Below are 26,748 nucleotides of genomic sequence, written 5' to 3'. Positions count from 1 at the left end.
TTTTGCTTAAATAGTTTATTGATCATATTTTAACACAGAGAAAAAATAGAACATATAGATTCCATCACATATTTTTTTCAAATTTATTCTTAACACTAAAATGTATTTGATTTTTTTTGTATGAGTAATTAACAAGTGTGTGGAGAAGGAGCAAAGAAGTACACGGCTAAAAGGATGAGGTAGACCACCACCAGAGCAGTGCCTGCAAAGAAAAAGCGCTATGTGATATTCCCCCATAAAATTGACAAACAAAAACGTACCCTGAAAATAGTCACACTTTCCGTCCATGAAGATAAAATTGACCAGAATGACACTGAAAAGGCTTGCCCAAAGATGGATGTCACTGAATAGCAGCAGAAAGCCGACCTCCTGTTTGCAAAGTAAAATAAAGCCAGTGAAGCAAAAAAATTGAGATATTAGATTTGTTGACTTACATAGCATGCGTTGAAGAGGACTAGTAGAGGGATTTGAATCATGCACACTTGCACTGCGATACAGCTCCCCACTTCTAGACTGTGCACAAGAAAAAAAAAGACACTTGTTCTCTAACAACTTTCAGTTTTTGCTGTTTTTGGCTGCAACATATGGGCAAAATGGCAATGTTTTGCATTGTTTCTGACTACCGGTACATCTCCCACAAGGAACCTCAAATTACCCTCGGAGAAGAAATGTATGCCTGGAAGTAGTCTACACGTTTCTATTTCTGTGTGGATGAATACCACTTACCGATATATACGTATTGTGCCAGTAAAAATGAGACGGACACCTTAATGCCAGTACAATTTCACCATTAAAGTCTGATGAATATGAATTAAAATGACAGTGTGTAATATTTAGTGCCTCCTAGTGACAGAAAAAAAACAAAAAAGAAAAGAAATAAACAAAGCAGATAGAGAGCAAAAAGAAACAGCTAGGAAAAAAAATAGATTTTTTTTAAAGGAATTAAAAAAAAAAAATGAAATAACAGGGAAAAAGAAGAAAAAGTTTGTGTTGCATTCAAATTATTTCCAATTATACTAAATCAATCTTGTTGCTAACATTGTACTTCCACTAAAAAATGTGATTAAATACAGTTGTGTATCGTATTACTAAAGACTTAGTTGCCACACTTGGGATTGCTGTTGCTCACTGTTGTTTCAAGCGTGGAAAATTAGAGGGAACATTGGTCCCAAGCATCTACGCTGTGTGCACTGTGGCTCGCTCGTACCTGGCAACACAGTGCCATCTAGGGGTCAAATATCACACACTGAATGTGGCTTTAAAGATTGAAAAGTTTGTGTACTGTTGCGAGTGCATCCATTCATCCATTATCTGCACCGTTTATCCTCAGTAGGGTCGCGGGGGTGCTGTAGCCCATCTGAACTGGTTGCCAGCCAGTCGCAGGGCACACGGAGACAGACAACTAACTCATTCATACCTAGGGACAATTGGACAAGCCAATTAACCTGACATGCATGTTTTTGGCATGTGGGAGGAAAACCGAAGTGCCCGGAGGAAACCCACACAAGCACGGGGAGAACATGCAAACTCCACACAGGAAGGTTCGATCTCATGACCTCAAAACTATGCCGTACATGCACTAACTACTGCGCCGCCCTGCTGCTCTTGCGAGTCATTAAATTGAAAATAAAATCAATTAAATCGGACTCTAAGGAAAGTCAGAAGAAAGCAAATAAATGCTGATTACCAGCATGTGCTCCATGAATTTTTATCACATCCAGGAATCGACCTAGTTGGCGTCAAGAAGAAAAGCAATAGCCTGACCTCAGGTCCAGCCTAATGCTCCGCTAAGCTAACACCCGATGCTAGCGCGCAACTAGCCCATCAGCTTGGTGCCATAGCCACACAGGCGGAGGGGCTTCAACGCTCGTGACGGTGCGGCGAGGTTCCAAGCGTTCCGATTTGGACGTGGGGAATGAGGGGAAATGAAGCTCGGACACGGGTGGACGTGCATGTGAAAAGAGGTCTTCTCTCATTTCTGAAGCTGCGCGTTCTTTTGACAAATATCCTCCAATTGCGTTTTATTTTTGTATTATCACAATAAAAATGTCGATTCAACTGCAATTGTGTTTTGTGTGCTATTTGTAGAAATATAATTGTTATTTTGTTTCAGTCGTATACTCTCAGTTGGTAATGACGTAATCTCGAGTTAATTTTGCCCCTTGTGAGTTTTCTGTATTATATTTAACGGATTCTAACTTTTGGCGGGTGCTTCTGGTCCTGTGAAAACCGAGGGTACTCTGCACTTGGTGGGAGAAGACCTTCGGCACTAGAAGAGTTTGACGATAGCGACATTCATAAACACAATGTCGATGTCTTTTTTCCTCTTAAATGCTATTTTAATTCTTATTAGTGTTTATGCTTAAAATGAAGAATGCTTGAATAATGCTTTTGTTTAAAAAAGCTTTTTTTAGGTCTTGTTAGTTGTTAAGCGGGCAGCACAGCAGCGCAATGGTTAGCGCGTGTGCGGCACAGTTCTGAGGTCATGAGATCGAACCTCCTGTGTGGAGTTTGCATGTTCTCCCTGTGCTTGCGTGGGTTTCCTCCGGGCACTCCAGTTTCCAAAAATGTGTATGTCAGGTTGATTGGCCGGTCCAAATTATCCTTAGGTGTGAATGAGTGAGTGAGTTGTCTGTCCCTGTGTGCCCTGCGACTGGCTGGCAACCGGTTCAGGGTGTCCCCTGCCCACTGCCCGAAGATAGCTGGGATGGGCTCCAACACCCCCGCGACCCTACTGAGGATAAGCGGTGCAGATGATGGATGGATGGATAGTTGTTAAGCTTAACTCATTTAGTGCCAGACGTTTTCCAGCCATTTTGACTCATTTTTGAAGGCCTGCAGAAAATTCAGTTCTGTCTCTTTTATAGGCATATGATGTACCAAAAGAAGTCTTGAACCCTAATCTGTCATTAGAAAATGCATCTAGCTTTTACCATTGTGTGGTAAACATCTCTTGAATATACTCGTTTCCCCAAAAAAGTCTGAGAAAGACTACTTTTTGTGAAATGATTAATTTTAAGTGCAGCACGGCGGCTGGTTGGTTAGCGCGCAGCCCCACAGTGCAGAGATTCAAGGTTCAAGTCCAGCTACCCGTGTGGAGTTTGCATGTTCCTACCGTGCCTGTGTGGGTTTCCTCCAGGCACTCAGGTTTCCGCCCACATTCCCCCAAAAAGCATGCATGTCAGGTTATTTGGCCGGTCCAAATTGTCCCTAGGTGTGAATGGGCGAATGAGTTCAGGGTCTCCCCTGCCCGAAGATAGCTGGGATGGGCTCCGCAGACACACGAATTACTCAGCCGCCGTGCTGCCATTTTCTGGTTATGTGTTATTTATTTTTAATTGTTTTTAGTTAGGGGCAGCACGGTGGCGCAGTGGTTAGCGCTTGTGCGGCACAGTTCATGTCATGGGAACCTGTCGTGGGTTCAAATCCAGCTCCAGACTTCCTGTGCGGAGTTTGTATGTTCTCCCCGTGCTTGCGTGGGTTTCCTCCGGGCACTCCGGTTTCCTCCCACGTTCCAAAAAAAACATGCATTTCAGGTGAATTGGCCGGTCCAAATTGTCCCTAGGTGTGAATGAGCGAATGAGTTTTCTGTCCCTGTGTGCCCTGCGATTGGCGGGCAACCAGTTCAGGGTGTCCCCTGCCCACTGCCCGGAGATGGCTGGGATGGGCTCCAGCCCCCCGCGACCCTAATGAGGATAAGCGGTACGGCTAATGAGATGAGATGAGATGTTTTTAGTTATTAAACACTTTCAATAGATATTTATTTCCAGTCATGAAATAGAGTGCTTAAGACAAAAAAGTTTCAAATATTGGGTGGATTTTTTATTTTGTGTGAAATAAAAAGGGAGGAATGATAAGTAAATAATTTGATATTTATTTGAATTTGTTTTCATTTGGCTTTCTTTTAATGAAGAATGTGGTTCTGTTTTTATTATTGGCCATCTGCAAAGTTAGATTGCTTAGGTTGCCAGGGTTGTTCATTTATTTTTTATTATTGTGGACTTTTGTTGTTGGATATTTTGCCTTTGATGCATTGATTACGTCAATGACCATATTGGCCAATCGTGGTGCTGTTCTTTATTTCCACACTCATTAGAGCTGATTTGCATCTTGTAACCTGGGATATTTAGTAAAAGGAAAAGGCTTGAGGAAAGACCTTTAAAGCAGGTTGGCATCTTGACAGTCCTCTCTTGTTCTCCTTGCAAGCTCAAAATTGATTGATGTGCTTTCTCCTTATCTTGAATGTCTACTAAACTATAAACTTATCAATAACAAAGGATTGCATTGGGGTTGCTTTAGGGAAAAACTCCAACCACTTGTGCATGCACAAAGTACCTCAGACTGATGTTATTTTGCAGCGCAAACTGGATTCCAGTTACAATTTCAGGAAGTTCAGGCACCATCGCCAACACAGTCACGCCAATGAAATACTTAGGGAAAAGAATTTCAAAATGTTAAATAAAAATCCAGAAACATATGGAAATAATAAGGCACCTGGGAGACGGAGGAATTGTTCAGCATAGGGGCGATGTTTTCCGTGCTGATATCCGCACAGCAGGCCATCAGCATTGTAGCCACAATGAGCACGAGCAGCGCCTTGAGCCGGGACCAGTGGACAACATGGTGACCTGTTTGACGCATGCATCGTCATCTTTGGCCTCCGTTTCCACCTCATTTGCATGGTTAAAACATTGGCATTTTTTTACCCCATCTCTCACATGCATGAGTCTCGAGACTGCACAACACACCTGCAGCAACATGGTTAGGGGTAAGAATACTGGCGTTGATGGACGAGTTGTTGGTGCGGAGCGAGCCAGCTGCGCAGGCGCCAAAACGGGGGAGGGCGCCGGTGCAGGAACCTTCGTCGACGGCGTACTGACGGTGGCCATACCCGTCGCTGATGTGGATATCGTAGATGTGCGAGTGGGTTTTCAGTGTGAAAATCAAGCCAATTAAGTAAGCAGCAGGCAGCAGCACACAGATGATGTACACCAGCGGCCTGACGTCACAATGGCATTAATAGTCATTATTTACAGGAATAACCGACTGCAAGAGAAAATGAGTATAATTTTGAGTTTGAATGTATAAATTGGTCTTAAAATTTGATGAGAAAACTATCATGGTATCAACTGGGCATAAAGATATTTCCAAAACTATTATTAGGGATGTTTGATCCCATTTTTTTCGGACCAATCCAGATTACAGCTATTGATACCAAACAGCACCATGAACACACAAAATGGTCTTTCCTCAACAAAAATGAGTGACATTTTAGAATATGAACCACAGCTTAATAGTTCTCCGTAATATTGCATTTGTGTAATGGTAATTTAGCATTCCTTTAATACAGTGGTTATCAAATAGTTGGGCAGGGCCCCCTAGGAGGGGGCGTTGCTCCGCCAAGAGGGGCATGGGCGCGTTTGACCTCAGGAAAAACATCTTTAGTTTTGTTTTAACTTTCCAAAGAATCGAGTGCAATTGCACCTCCACTACATTAGGGAGCAGTGGCGCTCTCATTGGCAGTGTTTTCAAATCAAATCAAATTTATTTGTAAAGCACTTTTCAGGTAACAAATTGCCACTCAAAGTGCTGTTTTTTTACATTAAACAGCTACACTGTGCATATAGCACAGAGAATAAGCATTGGGTAAGAAGTGTAAATATGAGGTGGAGCAGACCCTGGAGTGACCCCATGAATACATTTTTAACCTTTATGAGGGACAGACTTCTTGGGGGGACGCAAAAGGATTTCTTCTTCTAAAGGTGGGCTTGACAGAAAATAATTGAAAAGAACTTTAATTTATGGTTCCTGATAGTAAGATGGCCATGAAAAGGCAGCCTGTCTTTTACTGATACCCTAAAATAGGCCAGTATTAGCAACAACACCAATACCTTGCGTTGAGACTCCATTGCTTGTTATCTTATCCTATTATCCTATTGTCCCTTGCCGTCCCTTGATTAGTGCCTTGCCATGATTTATGCATTACAATATTATTCATGATATTGGACTGGGATCTCTTAATGTTTGTTTTATTGAGTGATTTTATACAGCAGAGTTTCATTTCAGGATGTGAAAAGTGCTTTACCAAAAAATGTATTTGATTTGCTGAGCCCTGACAGTACACCCAAATATCTGACGACCCAAAACCTGTAAAAAATGTGCATCATGTGTTTTAGAGGGTGGAACATATCTCGTGGTGTGTACATCTCGAAATCTTGTCCAATATTGATACGTCCAGGCCCTGGTGAGACAAGCAGCCCCAACAGTGATGATTTGTGTCACAGGCCAGAGACGGGGACAGGACCCAATAGCATTTGTTTAACTCAGTTTTATTGAAAAAAGAGAGCAGTGCTTGCTTCCACGAACCAACGATTGTCTGACACGGGCAGCTGATGGCATTAACACGGTTTTGCCTTACAAAGTACGTTTTTTATGCATTTTAAGACGAGTACGACGTACAAAGAAATCTGTACGGAAAAACGCAAATTTGTCAATGATGGGTACCATCCGGTATACTCCGACAATCACAAAACAGCAAATCAATCAGGTCAAAGGAGTTCGCTGCGGAAGCATCTATCTCGGTATCGTTTTTTTTCGTTGCAAACGAAGCGAGCAGTTTGATGCTAATATGCGCATGAGTCTGCCGCCCCGGGATTTCCCATCATGCATCATTACAAAAAAAAATATGGTGTACGATTATTTTGTATTTGTACGGGGAAATACGAGAGTTTGTACGAGCATAAAGCCGTGGAGGTTGACAGGTATGGTGTCAAGTGGGGATAGTCGTGGGTGGCAGGAAAGCTGGTCGGTAACCGGGACAGGGGAGCAGGGGCGGTAATCAATTCCAGAAAAAAAGGTCGGCAACAAGTATCAGGGAGGAAACAGGGCAAAACAGGTCATGGTCGGCAACAGGCATCAGGCAGGAAACAAGGCAAAACAGGTCGATGGCCGGGACAGAAGAGCAGGGCAGAAACGGGTCCAGAAACAGGTCGGCAACAGGTAATCAGGCAGGAGAAAACAGAGCAGGAGATTGTCGGAGGGTACAGTGCTTGCCTAGCAAAAGCGTAGGTTTGCAGGACAGTCTGACCCCGGTAACATGGAGCCGGGGGGTTTAAAAAGTGGCAAGGATCCAATCAGCGACCAGGGCTGTTGGCGCCAACAGTTGCCCCAAATCAGTAATCATGACAATTTGTTATCCACTTTTTTCTTTTAGAATATGTTTTTTGCTGAGCGGTATTAATCTGACCAATTTACACAGTGATAGTGATCAGCTAATACCAAACTGTTCTTTTTGACTTACTCTACATGCATCATTAGAAACTTGGGGTCCATTTTACCCTGTAACAAAACACAAAAAGTCAAACGCGCATTTGCTGTGAAACATTAATGTCAGGTAAAGGAATCACCATGTCATAGTGACAGTCTTTGCAAGCAGTGACGTTGCCAGGAATGCTGGAACAGCTCTCGCACACCAGGCTGCCAAATGTCTTGGAGAAGACTGTAGGAGCAAAAACACCTGGGGGCAAAAAAAGAAAACAATGTTTGTTTTTTAACTAGACTACCATACAACACGGCCTTGTTCTGTGCATACCGCCAACTGATATGAAGAGCAAAGCTGAGCCCACGCCAGCTGAACGACTGTTAAATCGCTGCTCCCGGTGTTTGATGCCGCCAATAATCATGCAAATGCCCTGCGTGGGAGATAATAAGTGTTAGGTCATTTGACCCTCAGTAGCCAGGACCAGTGTTGGCGCTAACGCACTGTAAGGATCGCGTTCCTGGAAAGCAATCATTTTTTTGGTCAATGAAGTCGAAAGGACATTTGCAATGTCTCGCCGCGTGTTCTTTTCCTAGACCAGACAGAGTATTCAGACTTTGAAAACAGCGCCGGAGAGAAGAATTGCAGTTAAGGACATTTATAACAAAGTTTCAAATAAAGACAAAATCAGAGTGCACTCCGGACCAATCGATGGGAAGCGCGTCTCCCACCAAAAGGCTAGGAAAACAGTTTCTCCCTCTGTTTTATAAACATGAAACTCAGGCACCTCTGGGATCTCGCATTACAAGGCAAAAGAAAGGATAACTCCCTCTACCAGATTTACTACTGCACATTACTGAGACGTCAAAAGTTGTATGATAAGATAAGGGGGAAGACCATTGCTAGAACAGTACTGATAAGAAAGGATACAGCTAGTAAACACTGTAATAAAATATGTGCATACACATGATGGACATCTACAACAAATAAATGAACAATGATGTGATCATTAAACAAGAAACTTACTATAGCTGGAAAACGTATGTTATCGTGACAACATACTCAGTGACCAATTTTAATAATCTAACAGTAGCAAGTACTGTAACAGATTATTAACAACATTTTGTAACTCAAATGACGTTAAGACATGGTGCGTTACGCCGCTATTTATCAACAGCGTTATTTTTTCAGTCACAGGGTAATCTAACTCATTATTTTTTCCGCTGTTACCGTTACTGATGGTCAAAAGCGCTGCGTTACTTTGAATAAATTGAGACGAGGCGGGTTGGCGTGGATGGGTATTTATAGTACTTTTGTGTCACTCGCAAGTAAACCATAACATACAAATGTAAACCTTAGGGGACACACAGCACATGCTTAGTAACAATGTTGCATTGGTAATAATCTAAACAGTAATGTCGTTCTCAAGTTATTAAGCACATGGCATCATATTGAGAGAGGGATTGAAAAGAATATTTGAAATGCAGTTGGCTATATCTACTTGACCAATTGTCTTAGGTTGTGAAAGTTAGATTTAATTTATTGAACTCACTTTAATTTGGTTACTGCTGATTGTTATTTCATAGTTAACTATTTATTTTTGTTACTCTTCCAGTTTAGGATAAATCTGTTGCTGGTGAAGTGCAATAAATACAGTATCAAGCACAGAGCACAATGCTAAATTTCTCCTCATGGCAATGATCTTACCTTCCGTATATACTTGTATCTAAGCCGAATTTACAACCATTAAATCAACTACTGAAATCAGTGTGTCAGTTTATACGGGCATATTTGGTTGTGTGTCGCCAGCAGTGTTGCGGATAACGTCATTATAAATGATGCTATTATAAATAACGCCATTATAAATAACGCCATTATAAATAACGCCATTATAAATAACGCCATGATAAATAACGCCATTAGAAATAATGCCATTATAAATAACGCCATTATAAATAACGCCATTATAAATAACGCCATTATAAATAACGCCATTATAAATAACGCCATTATAAATAACGCCATTATAAATAACGCCATTATAAATAACGCCATTATAAATAACGCCATTATAAATAACGCCATTATAAATAACGCCATTATAAATAACGCCGTTAGGATGACCTTAACTGATTATTTTTTTCTCACCGATACTATTACTGACATCAAATGGGTGCATTAGGTTTTTCTGTGTATTTATGTACATTTTATGTTTTTACATAGGTTTTGTGTGATGAAGTTTTTTTGGGAGCGTGTTTACGTACGGTTTTGTGCGTTTTTACGTATGTTTCTGTGCGGGTATACGCATGTTTTTGTGCGTATTTGTGTATGTTTTACGTGTTTGCGTACATTTTGTGTGTTTAAGTATGTTCTGTGCGTGCTTATGTACGTTTTTGGGCGTTTTTATGTACATTTTCATGCGTTTTATGTACGTTTTCGTGCGTGTAAGGTAGATAATTGTGTGTGTTTATGTACATGCTGATTGTCTATTATTACATTGTTTAATGTTTATTCTTGTTGCATTTCAAGTGTAGGAAAAATCTGTTGCTTGTGATGCGCAATCAACATTACAAGGTTCTTTATCACAATTACCATTCTATTCTTCTCTATTCAACTGACTGGAACACTGCTCAGAAAATTTCAAATTCTTTGACATACACCAACTTTTTTTAAAGTAACAGAAATAATTACTTTCCCTGGTAAGAAATTACTTTTACTATAGAGTAATTCAGTGACTAACTTAGTTACTTTTTGGAAGAAGTAGTGAATAACTATAACTAATAACTTTTTTAAAGTAACGTGTTCAAAACTGGTTGCCAGTAGTACTTTTGGGTGTCAGTATTCCGGGGGCATAACGAATGTTCTTTTTAAATGGTGTAAATATTAACTGTAACTGAGTACTGTTTTTAAGTAACACACCCAACACTGGCCGGGACTCATGTCGGGACACTTACTGGTATGAAAAGGATGCAGCCAAGCAGCGTGCCACTGAGCGCAGCTTTGACGATCTCCTCGTAGCACTTTGAGGCCTGGCGATGTCCCTGCAGGAGGGCCGTAACATAAAAAGTCATCTCGGTGATGGAACCAAACGTGGCATTCACGACCGCGCCCAGTGCGAAGTTACTCTGGGCAGAAATGCTGCGGAAATCACAGATGTGGAGGGGAAATAACAAAATAGTGTTACTAATAGGGGTGGGGGATACAGCTGCAAGAAAAGTGTATGTAGTAGTGACGGCAGTCTGGGCAACGCATATGCTATCACATTCATACAAAATTGTGTGTCAGTGGACACTGGCGTGGACTATCCTGCTGCCTACAGCACACACAGTGTGTGTGTGTTAATCCCCACAGAGCAGCCCCTCCCAGCATATCCCTTTGTTGTAGTGATGGGAATTCCTCTTCATTTTAGAGAAGCGGCTCTTTCGGCTTGCTTGACTGAAAACAAACGCTCGGTCAGCTCTCAAGTGGCTCTACAAACTTTTTTTTTCAATCCGTTTAATTTAATCCATATATCACCATTATTATGTGCTATAATGCACAAAATAACTTACTGTAAAAAGGGGTAAAATACAGCAAAAAATATATATGTACACAACAATGAAAAAAGATACCATCGGAGAAAAAAAGGAAGCGAGAGAGGGAAAAAGGACATGAAAGAGTAATAAAAATAGGTAAAAAGGTCGTAAAAACAAAACAAAAAGAGAAATAAATAAGAAAAGAGAAAAAAGCAAGAAAAAAATAAGTAAATAGTTTGGAGAAAGAAAACAAAAGAAGAAGAAAATAAAAGGGAAAATGGAGAACACAAGAAGAAAAAAGATCGCAAAAAGAGGTGAAAAGCCAGAAAAATAAGAAACAAAAGAAGAAGAAAATAAGAGAGAGAGAAAAAAAGCAAAAAGCAGGAAAATGATTGATTAAAATACTTTCCAAATGCCAACCCAAACCTCCTAAAAGATAAAAAAGGAAGAGTTTATTCGAGCACATCTAAGAGTTTCACATACTTGCTCAAGGAGCTGCAATGCGGATTTTAGCCAGAAGATGGTTTCAGCTAGAAGAATACTTTGAAGTTACGGACACCACCTTCAAACAGGTGTTAATCATTTAAGTATGTGAAATGATGTTTGTTAAATTTTTCTCAAAATTGAGTAAATTCTAAAACTAAATAAAACGAAAAGATTAGCGCAACCTAAATAAACGTAAATGAATGAATTACTGAATGTTGGACACTTTATGACTTAAAGATTACATTCTTGTTAAAGTCCTTAAGCCGGGCATATCCAAAGTCCAGCCCCGGGGCCAGTTAGGGCCAGTGATCAAATTTTTGCTTGGCCCGCGACCTCGTTCATAAAATTAATAATGTTACCCGCCGGTAATGTTGAAGCAGTATAAAATGAATTTGGACCCCCCAAAAAATAATCACCATTTCACTAGATGATGGCAGTAGCCCTTTGGTCACCTTGCCATTGGCTTTTTGTGACAATTTTAGAGCACCACATTTCCGACCTGGCGACTGTAAATTTAAAAGAAAAAGGAAAGTTGACTGTTAGGGCCGCCTCTTTCAGAAAAAGCGGAAATTGGATTCTTTTTTTCACCAAAATCCAAACAATTCTTTCTGCTTAATTTGTCAAGAGACTCAGACTGTTTTCAAAGAATATAATACAAGACACACTGCCAGATAAAACGTGCTGACTACAAAAAGCTAACCGGAAATAAACGCTCTGAAGAGGTGAAGCATCTGGAAGTTTTAACGACAGAATAGTGCTTTTTCACGAACCCTGCGGGTCAAATGAAAATGCTACAAAGGCGAGCTACGAGGTTACAGCGCTGATCGCCAAGGGCTGCAAACCTTTTACGAAGGGTAAGTTTATTAAAAACTGTTCATGGAATGCCACACTGAATGAGAGAGGGGGAGAGAGAGTGAGCGAGAGCACGCTCGGAAGAGAGAAAGTAATATAGCTTCAGTTGCTTTGTGAGTGTCTCGGCCAGGCTTTGGCAACATCAAGTGGATATATTTAAAAGCATTGCTCATTTTGGTCTTGTCCTCCTCTCTGCGTTGTCTGTCAACAGCCTTGGTGGGCCGCATGTTTAACACCTATGATCTAATGTCAAGTCAAGTCACGTTTATTTGTAAATTCCTTAATCACAAGAAGTCTTAAAGGGCTGCACAGATCAGACTATTGCACACTACAATCATTACGCCATCCCCTGATCTAAAACCTACATGGGGGCAAGGAAAAACGCAATAACTTAGGCATGAAGAAATTAAGAATCCTTGAGATGGTGCTCATAACAATATCTTGGAATTGTTTAGTGCAGATTAATTTACACTTAGATTAAGAATGAATAGCAAAACCAGGTATAGGTATTAGCACCGGCGACAGCTTTATTTTAAAGGGACAGTGTGTATGATTTAGCCTGCCAGCTGCCCCCAAAAATATTTGAGACTCCGTAGTTTTTATTCTTTCTTGTGCTTTGTAGAACTCATTTTCGATTGCACTACACAATACAGCGACATCAAATGGTCAAATATTACTCATTATCATCATTTCATCCATCCTTAACCTGCGACTCCCACCTGGCGATGCACATGCCAATGTAGTAGGACAGCGGGATGATAGATATGACGGCTGTGGCAAACTTGGTCTCAGAACTGAAGTATTTGTGGCTGTGGTCCATATACCCCATAATCAATGTGATTATCACCAACGGGAGAATATCTGCAAGAAAATGTTCAAATAAGAGCAATATAATGCAACAAGCTCCATTTGTTAAGACCTCAAAAAGGATACTTAGTGCAAAGATGTTGACCCCTTGCAGGGTGTATTTGTAGTAATACAGATTGACCGCATGGTAGCAGCACAGGATGACTCTCGACTCGCACTCTTTCGTCTTAAAAAGAGAAGGTGACTGAGCGCCAATTTCTACTTTCTCTCTTTTCCGATTTTAGCCTTACCTTTTCCGGATGGTAGACATGAACATCCTCGGGCGCCATGAGCAAGATGACGGCAAGCGCACGGGCGTTCATTTTGGAGGCTGGGATGGTGAACACCAGCAGCCAGCATATGACGCAGGCCACACCATGTACAGTGGCCAGAAGAGGATAGCCCAGGAGCAGCCACACGTACGTTCTCACGCGACACTGCAGGGATGAATCCAGTGTTGAGCACGTTACCTTAAAAAGTACTTATGTTTACTCACTACTTCCTCCAAATAGTAACAGAGTTAGTAACTGAATTACTCTTTGTTAAAAGTAACTAGTCATCAGGGAGGATAACTATTTCCGTTACTTTAAAAGAAAGTTGTTGTGTGTCAAAGAGTGTGAAATTATCTGACCGTTATTTCAGTCGGTTGAATAACAGACAGGTAGTTGTAGAGTATTCAAAGTTTGGTCACAATTCCGTTTTGCAATGTCAGAAAATGATCAAACTATGTCAAAACATGGGAAGTAAATATCTGTATCTGTCTATGTGTCAATCACATAGATATGTTGTCTGACTGACACTGCTGGAATTTGAGGTTGGGAAGGGGGCGGGGGTACTATGGCTGCATTTGTGCATCAAAGGTCGCCGTAACGACTCCACCACAGGAGGTTCGCCCCTCCCAGGAGACCAGACACCACAGCTGGTACACGTCTCTCCTCGCAAGGGCAGTCTGAATTTGGCGAGCCACGGGGTAGCACGGCATGTCCTGACAGAAAAGGTTGGACCAAGGCCCTGGCGGGTCCTGGCCGGATCTCAGCTCAACAGGCAGCCAGAGAGCCTTGCCAAGTCAACAGCCAAGCTTGATCAAGCTAGCGGCAAAACCAGTGAGACAAAGCCAGTGACCTCAGAGAAGTCTCAAGCCACCAGCAGTCAACCTCTCCTTCAACAGTCTGCATCCTGTGGTCCTCGTCCTAACCGGCTCTCAGGCCTACAAGAATACCTCAAGGCTCTACAGCCGAGGACATAAAGACTGGGCCTTCATCTTCATCGATGCAGAACTTCTCATTGTTGCTAGGTATTGGTATGGGTGTGACGTAAAATTTGGAACTCTATCAAAATACAAACGTAATAATCAAGCCGATGTTGTTGTCCATCCAAATGGTGCCAATTTAAGTTCTCAACTTCTACTTTTGTTTTGTTTTATTTTATTATTACTGTTTTGTGTTTATTCAAGCTTCTTCGGTAGATGATTAAGAAAAGAAAAGTCCATAAATCCAAGAGTGTGTGTGTCTTGATTGAAGTATATTGAACAATCAAAAAGGTTAAAAGAATTCACCTAAAGTGTCTGTAGCCACCCTTCAGAATAACTAAACAAGGTTTTCCGTTTTCCTGTGGTGCTCCAAAAAGGCGAGACGAGTTTTGATAAGAATAAACTTGGCTCTTTAATTCAATAGGTCAATAAATTGTTTGTTAGAATAATTTATTTACCACCCATATTTAATTTATCCTACATTTGAAGTACAACAAAAATAAACAGGAAACAACTTAATAAAAAAAAACAATCAGCATGGACATGAGCACACACAAAAATGTACATAAAAACGCACCAAAAGGTATGTAAACATGCACAAAACGTACGTAAACACCTATAAAAGCATAAACACGCACAGATATCTATGAACATTGAACATAGGTGTTCTGTAAATATATCTGTTTAAACATGCACAAAAACGTACATAAACACACACAAAACGTGCAGAAGCACGCACAAAACGTACGTTAACTCGCACAGATATCTATAGAACATAGAACATAGGTGTTCTGTACATGTTTGTGAAAACACGCACAAAAAACGTACTTAAACATGCATAAAAACGTACATGAAAACACACAAAACTGTACGTAAACGCACGCATGAAACTGTCTGGAAAAATACACAAAAGTATACCTGAAAAGCAACTATTTCAAATGTAAAAAGGTTCAGGCCTCAGCGATAGATCAGTGATTTTCTTTTTCATTTAAAAATATATTGATCATCGTATTGTCTTTTATACTCATAATAAGCTAAGCAGGTATCTAAATGTAAGGTAATTTACATGGTTGATTTGAAATATCCATGCATCCATCCATTATCTGCACCGCTTATTCTCAGTAGGGTCGCGGGGGTGCTTGAGCCCGTCCCAGCCATCCTCGGGCAGTGGGCACGGGACACCCTTAACCGGTTGCCAGCTAGTTTCAAGATTCTTGGATTCATGGGTTTGCCCACCCTAGAACCCCCATGGATTATTCTTCAAAGTCTCACGAGGAAGGTCGTTTCTCACACTCCCTTGTGCATTTGCCTACATTTTTTTTTTTTTTCTGCTGCTGCTGTTTTTTTCTTACAAACCTACATTTCAACTGAAACGAAAAATGTCCTAAGCAAGGAAAGCAGTCGACATGTGCTCGATAAAATCAGCTATGAAAGAAGGATATGAAAGGATGCACTACAAAAAAGAGAAAAATGCTTAGAAAATGGAGAATATACTGAACAAACCGATGGAAACAAAAAAGGAGCTACATTAACTTGTTTCGTCAGGCCCTTGTTCTTCACTCTTGGTGCACGTCCAATCCCACTTTAAGTATTTTTTTAAAAAAGGCCTATTTGTCTCATTATTTCGTTGTAGTAAGGAGAAGGATGTGGGTTGAAAACATTCTCAGAAACTGTAAAATACTGCATATATTAAAAATATGATAATTTTTTAAATAGATTTACAAACTATATAACGATATAAGATATGATATTTTGTTTACATGACTACTGCAATTCCCTCCTCCATGTTCTACCTCAAAATCTCCTCCACAAACCTCCCTGGCCTTCAGCTCTCACTGGCTCTCAATCAACCAAAGAATCACCTGCCAAGTCCTTCTGTACACCTACATGGCCATCCATAAACTTGCCCCTTCCTACCTGTCCGACCTCCCTCATATTTCCTCACCATCCTGCACCCTCAGATCTTCCTCCTAATTCCATATTGCTGTACCCGCTGCCTGTTTCAGCTCCATGGGAAGCAGAGCTTTTAGCCACTCTGCCCCTCTGCTCTGGAACTCATTACCACCTGACCACCAGCCCGTCCATCTTCAAATCCGCAATCAAAACCTACCTCTTTAGACATGTCTATTCATGAAATATCTACTTCACATACTGCCCCCCATTTTACCTTTACTTTGATTGAATTTATATATATTAATTGCTTGTTTTATTCTTGTTTGGGTATTCTGTGTACAGCAATTTTTGGTGTCCTGAAAAGCGCTATGAAATTAATATATTACTATAATCATTATTTTTGTTGTTATTAATATTATCATTATAATTAGTAGTAAAATAATCGTTCAATCCAGCCTTAAATCACAAAAGATGAGGATAGCGGGTGGAGGGTTAACTTTTTTACTATGGAATTTCTTCGGGCTTGCCAACTATACATTTAATCTGTAACACTGGGATGTATTGGGCTTTAAAGGACAAATAGGGTGACATAGGCCTTAGTGGCGTGACATAGGCATTAGTAAGCCCGTAGTTGATTTTTTTTTCATTTGTTATAAACAGCAGCCCTAAATAAAATGTGAAAAATCAGACCTCACCCAATGTGTCGGACCCGTCCTAACCGGGAGTTCTGGTGAAGGCAAATCAACTGGAAAAGGAGAGGACAATAAAAGAGGCCCGCAGTCCTCATCTGTGACCAGATCTCTGCTGTCCCCCGAATCAAGTTCTTCAGGAGTTACCTCACACCTTGGCGTCTTTGGCGCTGATCTTTTAGCCAAGTCAGGTGCCTGAGATAGTAGGATACACAACATTTATGCCCATTTTCCACAACATGGTTCTGGCCTTCCTCGCCTAGCCTTACCTCACCTAGCCTTACCTTGCCCAGCCATTTTTGGTTTTCTATTATGAAAAAGTAACTGGTTCTTAGTCCTTTGGAGACCGGCCTTAGGTATCCTCTTTGTTGAGGACCTATACCCAAGACTTAAACGTAACGTGCGTCACTGCCAAACACTGATTGCTGCGCTACGCTGGGGCACTGCTGACCAACTATTGTTCAGGGAGGGTAACAGAGAAAAGAAGGTTCAGTTCGTCCTCCCCTCCATATTAAAAATATCGATCCGTGTTTGTTTTTTGTAACAAACGCTATTTGGAAATTATGGCTACCGCATGAAATTCAGCCCCGTAGTCTTCTGTGAAGAGGTGCAGTGTTTCCTAACTAACAGCTCTGCTGCCTGTTCATCCATTTTCATTTGGCTGATTGAGTGTGAGTGTGCTTCTGGTTTGCGCTGAATATTTAAGCCGAATATTCGTCAAATGTGACGCTGAATTGACGTCAAGACACAGCAACCACTTATTATGGACAATGTACCCGGGAATAGGTCGGGAGAGGCAAGTTGAGGCAAGGAAGGCCAGAACCGTGTAGTGGAAAAGGGCTTTAGATCACAGCTGGATGTTTAGAGAGATGTCTAATCATCTTACCTTTGCAACTGATTTCCCAAAGGGCCAAATGAAGTACCAGGCTAACTTTAAACACAGTTTTCCTTCAATGGATAAGCAAAAAAAAACATCAGATATGAATTCTTCCCTCCTAGATTTTTTACTTACTGTCCAGAGAAGTTAATACCAACCGTACGGGGCACCAATGATTGTAAGATACATCACAGGACAAACGAGGACGTAGGTTAAAGAAACCCACCAGCCAAATAAAATCACATAAACTATGTTCCCCAAAGTCACCATGGAGCCTGGAATACACAAAAAATAATGTTTATGTTTCTGACAAGAGATGATGTAATAGCGTACCGCACTAATGCTATTTCAAGATCGCAACATAATTACATACATATGCCTATGTATACTATGGGTTGTAAATATGAAACTTGATGGTATTAATTCACATCAAGCATCAACTCGTTAGCGTCTACTCGTTTGGCCAACTCAGTGCGTACTGTTGGCAGTGAGTTGCGCCTTGCTACAGCCAGCCCCAACCAACAAGTGTCGAGTCAAAATCTTTGATTATTGATTACATTTGAAAAAGCGGTATGTTTACAAAAAAAAGGCTTCCGATGGATATGTATATTATTGCTGTTTTTTATCTTTTGAAAAGGTATATTAAAACTTACATAGATGGAATCAATAAAGTACTTGACAAGCGTGATATATTTAGTGGTACAAATTGTGTGGACTGAAGTCAGACAGACCGGACAATTTGGTTAGATCTGTGAATTTGTCTGTAGGAAGACTGTATGGTTCAGTAGCTAGCCATGCTATTCTAATTTTCTCTAAATAGCGCTCTTTGTGCATTTCAACAAGATGACCCACCTCATCCGACAGTTACACAATATTCGTTCTACTAGTCGTTGCCAATGACGTTCAATAGTATGCTTTTATTGTTGTTGTCTACTATTTACTGGCCTCCCCCAGGGGCGTACGGTTTACTACGGCTTACTCCCATCCAGCATGGTGTCATCACATGGTTAAGTCACGTGTGTGCAAAGGGTCGATAGGCAGCAGTTGAACATTCTCCTTCTGACTAGAAACACAGACAATACTCCCACACGCGCGGCCCATGCTGATTTTAATTCAAACGCATCACATCAAATGTTCACTCTCTGAGAAATCTCATGACAACCCTTCCCCTTCAAAATATTCTCCTCAGATTCACACAAATCATGTAGGTCACCCTTTTTCACTTTAAAACTGCAAATTTTGCTAATAAGAGAGAGATTTTCATTCCTGATATTAACCATGCGAGAAAAAGGACCTGAGGTCAGCTCACTGATTGGGATGGCAGGAAGGATTTTAAAGCCCTGCTTCTATCAGCAGGCTGACTTGGCCTTACCAGTGATGAGGCCTCATGAAGAAACGATGAAATAAGGGTTAGGGTTAACCCTAACCCCAAACCTAAGCCTGATGTCCTTTGGCAGACCCTTCTGTAGGCAAGGACCAAATGGGCAACCGTTTCTGATAGTTTCCTATCTCAAATCGAATCAAAATGTATCTGTATATCTTTTCATGCAGCAGATTCCAAAGGGGCTGTACAAAAATCATCCAGGAACGAGTTGGGAGAGAACATAGCAGTTGTATGATATTAGGTAAAATAACTGGGGCTGTGGTACCAAAGAAAGAACAGGAGATATCCTGTTTCATGTCAAGGTCGAGTTTGGGCTGGCTGGATGAAAAAAATAATTTGAACATGTATCTGTCACTTTCACTATCTAACCTTTCTCTTGCATTCATTCTCTAGTCACCAATTTGGCTGCACAGTCATGGCTGAGACGTGAAAACTATTTGGCTTGGCTTTCATGCCTTGCAGCTGACCGGGAGCCTTTTGGGCAATCTAGCCTGTCGCGGCACAAGGAGAGTGTGAGAAGCACGCACTCTTCTTCAAAACCAGTTCAAGTGTAGAGCTGTAGCTCCTACACGTTGAGCAAGGGCCAAAATAGGGGGTTCTAGGGTTGGCAAACCCCATCCAAATAAAAGCGGATGTAGTACTAATGGCAGTCTGGTTAGCGCATATGCTATCTCAATCATATTGTGTATGTCAGCGGACACTAGCGTGGACTCTCCTGCCTCCTACATCTCACAGTGTGTGCGTCGGTCCCCACAGAGGGAGCAGCCCCTCCCAGCATATTGCCTTTGTGGTAAATATGGGATTTCTGTCTCTTTTTTAAGAAGCGTCTCTTTCAGCTCAGCTGACCAAAAACTCTTTCGGACTCCAAGCGACTCTTCAGATTGTTTTTGTTGCAGTTTAATCCATATACAGCAAAAAGAATCAAAAACAAAAAAAGAAAGAAAAAAGAAGATTAACATGATAAAACAAGAAAAAAAATTGCAAAAAAAAAATCAACAAAAGTAGAAAAGAGGAAAAGAAAAGGGTAAAATAGACAACAAAATGAGAAAAAAGGTGGGAGAAAAAATGAATAAAAAGCTAGGAAAACATGAAACAAAATAAGAAAAAAAGAAGAGAAAAAAATAAAACAAAAACAGCAGGAAAAAAACAAGAAATACAAGTATATTATACTACCAATAATAATGTGACATCATGCAAAAAATACATTTTACCAAATCCATTATTCTCTTAAATTATATTATTATTTACTTTTTCCAAATCACGAGAAATCTCAATTTATTTAAACTTTAAACCTTTTTATATTAAGCAACTTTAAAGTAAAACAACTGGAATCCCTGCGTGGCACAATAAAATGTCAATTAGAAATATGAACTTCAATGCAACAACAAATAAACTACAAAATACAAGAATAAACTTTAGAATTTTTGGAAAGCTAATCGTGAAACACATCCCTGAAAAAGACTGGAACATAGATAAAAATTTTACAAATTGAAAAAGATAAAGTTCTTAAAAAAAATCTAAACTTTTAAACACGCAACAAATGTAAAGTCACCAACGCAGAATCAAGGTGGAAAATGCCTATCGACCAATCACAAAAGGAAAAAAAGTGTCCGGAATGGAGCTGGCTGTCAACTGTTTCCAAATAATGAAGTCTGCTGTAAGATGTTGCTGGATGTGCTGTTGGATTGTTTAACGTGCATCAATGCTGTGCAGAGATTCTTTTGGTGTAATAAGAGTTGTGCTCCCCCTCCATTTGATATGCCCCCTCTGAGACTTATGTCTGGTGATGCCCTGTGGTGACATATTTGTTCGGTACGCTATACGGATTGCATTGGATTATGATGAATGAATTTAAAGGACCTTCATGGAGCTTGACAAGGCTCAGGTCTGAGTGGAGCTCTTTGACCACATCCGACAGGTCATCGATCCGTCTTTCTGTGACGTTGCTTTTCCATTTTCGGAAGCCAAACTAAAGAAAAAAAGTTTAATCTGAAAGTTTTGCATTAAAAACAAATAAATATATAAATCAAACAAATTGTGAAACTATGGGCCTCTGACCTTGTAGTTGTTTGCTTCCCTATTAGCTTCAACTTCATTCTCAACCCTGATGGTGGTCTTGGAGGTGCTTTCATGCCAATCATCTTCACCGCTGTGTAATGGCATTGAGCGTAATAAGTTTCTCTGTGCTCCCCTGAAAGCTGTGCAAGAAAAAAATCCTCATCTTAATATGGATTCGGAGAATTTTAAATACCTAGGATTCAAACAATGCCAAATGGTTTTCTTGTGTTTAGTAGTGTGAAACTCTGAGTCAGAGTTTACAACTAAAACAATGCAAAAAATATTCACAGGTTTAAACAACTTTGCCAACAGTTGGGCTGGTCACAGTACACACTGTAAGGGTTTTAGTGTGTTTCATAATGGGTGACTGTTCTCTTAGTATTTTGTCCTTACCATTGTTCTAACTTTTTCTTACATTGTTGGTATATTATTGTGATAAAATTGTCAATTTGATCTCTTTGCCAGTGCTGATATTAGATTCCATTACCAGTGCTGGTGTAATATATATATATATATATATATATATATATATATATATATATATATATATATATATATATATATATATATATATATATATATATATATATATATATATATATATATATATATATATATATATATATATGTATACGTTTTTTTTAAACTTTTTTTGAATTTATTAAAAATAGAAAACTAAGAAATCACATTTACATAAGTATTCACAGCCTTTGCTTAATACTTTGTTGATCCACCTCTGGCAGCAAATGCAGCCTCAAGTCTTTTTGAATATGATCCCACAAGTTTAGCACACCTATCTTTAGGCAGTTTTGCCCATTCTTCTTCGCAATAAGTCTCAAGCTCAATCAGGTTGGATGGGAGACGTTTCTGCACAGCCATTTTCAGATCTCTCCAGAGATGTTCGATCGGATTCAAGTCTGGACTCTGGCTGGGCCACTCCAGGACTTTCACAGAGTGGTTCTGAAGCCAATCTTTTGATCTTGGCTGTGTGCTTTGGGTCGTTGTCCTGCTGAAAAATGAACCTTCGCCCCAGCCTGAGGTCAAGAGGGCTCTGGAGCAGGTTTTCATCCAGGATATCTCTATATATTGCTGCATTCATTTTTCCTTCTATCCTGGCTAGTCTGCCAGTTCCTGCTGCTGAAAAACATCCTCACAGCATGATGCTGCCACCACCATGCTTCACTGTAGGGATGGCATTGGCCTGGTGATGAGCGGTGCCTTGTTTCCTCCAAACATGGCGCCTGGCATTCACACCAAAGAGTTCAATCTTTGTCTCATCAGACCAGATAATTTTGTTTCTCATGGTCTGAGAGTCATTCAGGTGCTTTTTGGCAAATTCCAGACAGGCTTCCATGTTCCTTTTACTAAGGAGTGGCTTTCGTCTGGCCACTCTACCATACAGGCCTGATTGGTGGATTGCTGCAGAGATGGTTGTCCTTCTGGAAGGCTCTCCTCTCTCCACAGAGGAACGCTGGAGCTCTGACAAAGTGACCATCGGGTTCTTGGTTACCTCCCTGACTAAGGCCCTTCTTCCCCGATCGCTCAGTTTAGAAGGCCGGCCAGCTCTAGGAAAAGTCCTGGTGGCTCCAAATGTCTTCCATTTACGAATAATAGAGGCCACTGTGCTCAATGGGACCTTCAAAGCAGCAGAAATCTTTCTGTATCCTTCCCCAGATTTGTGCCTCAAGACAATCCTGTCTCAGAGGTCTACAGACAGTTCTTTTGACTTCATGCTTGGTGTTTGTGCTCTGACATGCACACTCAATTGTGGGACCTTATATAGACAGGTGTGTGCCTTTCCAAATCATGTCCAATCAACTGAATTTACTGCAGGTGGACTCCAATAAAGCTGTAGAAAGATCTCAAGGATGATCAGTGGAAAAAAGATGCACCTGAGCTAAATTTTGAGCTTCATGGCAAAGGCTGTGAATACTTATGTAAATGTGATTTCTTAGTTTTCTAATTTTAATAAATTCAAAAAAAGTTAAAAAAAAAAAATTCACATTGTCATAATGGAGTATTTTGTGTAGAATTTTGAGATAAGAGATTAAATTAATACAATTTGGAATGAAGCTGTAACATAACAAAATGTGGAAAAAGTGAAGCGCTGTGAATACTTTCTGGATGCACTGTATATATATATATATATATATATATATATATATATATATATATATATATAAATTACATGGTAAATAAATACAAACAGAGAAACGTACGTGAATACAAACAAAAACGTATGTAAACACATTAACGAAAACGTCCTTAAAAGCGTACGTGAAAACGTACGTTAAAACACAAGAAAACGTACTTGACGCACCGCTTCTGACCGACAGTAACTGTTGTAACAGTGGAAAAATAATAATTTGTTAGATTGCCCCATTACTGAAAAAAAAACGACAGAGTTACCTAACAGCGTTATTCATAACGGCGTTATTTTTAAACACTATGCGTTACCATGTAATATTATCGGTCTGTTAATTGTAGTAATAAAGTTATGAATGTTTTCTTTCTGTTACAAAACTTTTTTTTATTGTTGCCTCTGAGTTGCCTCTGAGCTGTACAACTTGTCTCTCACTTGCCTGGAATGTCAATCCAAAAAAAGTGGCAATATTTTAGGTTTTGTACATATGAGATATAAGAGTTGTTAAGGGATCCAACAAACCAACCAACCAACCAACCAACCAACCAACCAACCAACCAACCATCTACAGACAGGGTTTGGGATTTTAAGTTTTCTCCGTCACATCCCCTTCATGGGAATTTTGATATGCATTGAAGTAATATTTACAGGTGTACACAAAGAATGTAACTGATTGAAATTAATACATAAATGAGAATGAAACGAATCATATCTATCCAATTTGACGATTGCGGATACGGCTGGTATCACCTTTCTGTAGAGTCACGAAAGACTTGGGTGTGTATTGGAAAAAGTGGTTGGAGGACGAGTCGGGCGTAGGGGTCTCGGCCGTATCGACTCTGATCTCTGGGTGCTGTGTCGTGCTGCAGAGGCGTTCCGTTTGGGACCTCGTTCTTACCAACGGGCCATTCAAATTCGGGTCGTAGTTCTCTGGACAGATGAAGAAGCTTCAAAGTCTGTGCGATTTCAAGCACTTGTACTAACCCTGACAAATGTGTGTGACTAACAACAATCTCCTGAGAGTCATGCATGACACACACACACACACACACAACCACATAGAGATACACTAGTCTCCGTAGTTTATCACATTATCAATGCATTGTTGCTTTATATCACAACCACATAGACATACACTAGGCACCAAAGTTTATTGCGTTATCAATGCATTGTTGCATTGTTACCAAAGCAGGAAGAAGATAAATGCATAAATATGTCATAGGATGAATAAAACACAAAATTTCTACGAATTGAAGTAGACTGATTTTGTTCAAAACAATTTTTTTTTGCAGTTTTTATTCAGAGCAGAGGTGGGCAAACTATGGCCTGCGGGCCATATATGGCCCGGCAGGCTGTTAATCCAGCCCGCTGACAAAAATGGTCCAACTTTTATACAAAATCTATACAGTAAATAAGGTACTAAATTTTATTCAGCGCCATCTTGTTTTCCTAATTTTTTCTTTCTGTATATAGTATAAAATACTACCACAGAAATCCTACAAAATTACTACAAAACTAAGTATCCGATTTAGTGCTTAAAAACATGGACCTAATATATGTCTTTACTTCCTTTCTAGAAAGAAAACAAACTCCACAGGAAAAAAAATACTAAAATACTACTACAGTAATACTAGAATACAGAAAGACTACTGAAAACTGCAAAAAAGTAAACTATTATTACAGAAATACTAAAGGAATACTACTAAAATACCACTACAGTAATACAATAATACAAAAATACTCATCCAGGAATACTACAACAGATATACAACAAGAATTGTCATGTCCAGCATGGTCGCCGTGGCGACCGTCTGGCCCCGCCCCCGGGCACCGGCTGTAGTAATAATCTAATCTGCGTGTGTGCTATTTAAGGGCGGGTTGTGGGTTTTGCCGGTTGCTGGTTCATTGCATTTTCTGTTCTGCATTTTCTGTTCTGCATTTTCTGTTCTGCATTTTCTGTTCTGTTTTGCTCTGTCCTATTTTGTTTGATTCGGAGGAAACCTGTGTTTGCACGTTTTGAGTAAAAGCCTGTTTTGTGAGTATCCCTAGTCTTAGTTCCTGTTTGCCTGTAAGCCTGTTTTTGTTTTGTTTTGTCCCTGAGTGTTGGACGACTTTTATTTCCTTAATAAAAGTATCTGATCGTTAACGCGAATGAGTTCTCCCTTCCTGCCTCCTGCCTCTGGTCCGGTCTCCTGACAAGAATACTACTGCAGAAATATTTTGACAGAAATACTACAAAAATACAACTTAAGTTATACTACTAAAATACTAAAGATGTATTACAAAAACACTACCATGGAAATACTAAGGAAATACTACTTTAGAAATATTGTGACAGAAACACTACAAAAATACAACTACAGCAATTCGACAAAGATACTATAGGTATGGTACAAAAAAATCAATGGTCATTCGACAAAAAAATACCCCTGCAAATATGCTAAAAAATACTACAACAACTTCTGAAATACTACAAAAATCCGACTGTAGAAATAGTACAAAAATACAAGAACAAAACTACAACTACTGTACCCTGATACCACAAAACTAAACATAAAATGAAGTGTTTTAAACAGGGACCAAATATATTATTTTACTTTAATTGTGAGTGTTCCAAAACCAATTTGATGTAACTTATATATTTAAAAATAAATATAATATGTAAATATCTATATATATATTTGTTCATAAATTAAAAAAACTTAGATCGGTCTCCAGGGTAGGTCCCTTGGCCAATTTTTTTAACCTGACATGGCCTCCTACTCCAAATAGTTGCCCACCCCTGCATTGGGGTGTCCTATCTAGATTTAACATCGTAATACACAACAATTATGTGTTTTCTCTGTCTGCTGCAGTACGGTGCAGCCTGCACAGCTTACTTCATATGAAACACTAATAAACAAAAGAATAGAGTCCACTGCTATATAAAGGCCAAAAAAAAAAGATAAAACAATCACAGTATTGTAAATGCTCGGCCCGAAATAATAAAATATATTAAAAAAAAGTTAAAAAGTACCTGTGAAGTCTGCAGTGGATCTCCTCCTCACGCTTCTTTGGTCTTTTTCTGCTGCTAATGACACATATGTGGACTTGGCAAGCGACATGTCCACCTTTAACCGGTCGTCCTCCATCCTTTTTTCCTCCTTTTCTTCTGTGCAAACTGCTTGCTCGAATGACCACATACAACACACTGCTTATTCAAAGTCGATAAGTGTGAGGAAGCTGAGGAAGAGGAGGGGGCTATACAAATGAGCTCCCGGAAGCTGGTGGCTCAGGCGAGCATGTGGTCTTCCCCTGGTTGCCAGACCATTTTCTTTCACGAGAGGTTTAGTGTCTATCTTGAAAAGCTAAAGGGTAATGAGAATTAGATAAGCAGAGGTCGAGTGTTAACCACAGACAACATTGCTGTAAGTACAGTGGCACCAAATTGGCCTTGTGATGCAAGTCCAACTATTATAATCCACTGTTTTCTTATTTTATCTATCCATCTATCTTCCA

The 26,748-nt window shown here is 40.0% G+C and overlaps 1 protein-coding gene across 2 annotated transcripts; it reads right to left on the bottom strand.

Annotated features, from left to right (window-relative positions):
* On the bottom strand, nucleotides 1–26,422 carry cax1 (cation/H+ exchanger protein 1). 2 transcript variants are annotated; one of them, XM_088347816.1, is made up of 20 exons: nucleotides 26,267–26,422; nucleotides 24,001–24,180; nucleotides 21,108–21,247; nucleotides 20,910–21,018; nucleotides 17,824–17,940; nucleotides 17,675–17,736; nucleotides 16,795–16,983; nucleotides 13,209–13,394; nucleotides 13,045–13,144; nucleotides 12,831–12,972; nucleotides 10,213–10,396; nucleotides 7,592–7,691; nucleotides 7,407–7,516; nucleotides 7,301–7,338; nucleotides 4,749–4,999; nucleotides 4,495–4,628; nucleotides 4,336–4,430; nucleotides 435–513; nucleotides 261–369; nucleotides 1–202 (listed from the first exon to the last, which is right to left on the bottom strand). In XM_088347816.1, exons 1-20 carry the CDS (start codon nucleotides 26,379–26,381, stop codon nucleotides 129–131), a joined length of 2,514 nt encoding a protein of 837 aa, XP_088203942.1. In that variant the 5' UTR covers nucleotides 26,382–26,422; the 3' UTR covers nucleotides 1–128. The 2 variants fall into 2 exon arrangements, with proteins under 2 accessions (XP_088203942.1, XP_088203941.1); XM_088347815.1 differs by having other exon boundaries at nucleotides 1–369.
* Nucleotides 26,423–26,748: the final 326 nt, after the last annotated feature.

The sequence above is a fragment of the Urocampus carinirostris genome, chromosome 11 (genome assembly GCF_059441175.1).
Source record: "Urocampus carinirostris isolate Australia breed hairy pipefish chromosome 11, RoL_Ucar_1.0, whole genome shotgun sequence".
In the NCBI taxonomy this organism is placed as follows: domain Eukaryota; kingdom Metazoa; phylum Chordata; class Actinopteri; order Syngnathiformes; family Syngnathidae; genus Urocampus; species Urocampus carinirostris.
Note: the sequence above shows the minus strand (reverse complement) of the source record. Positions and strands in the feature narration are given on the sequence as shown.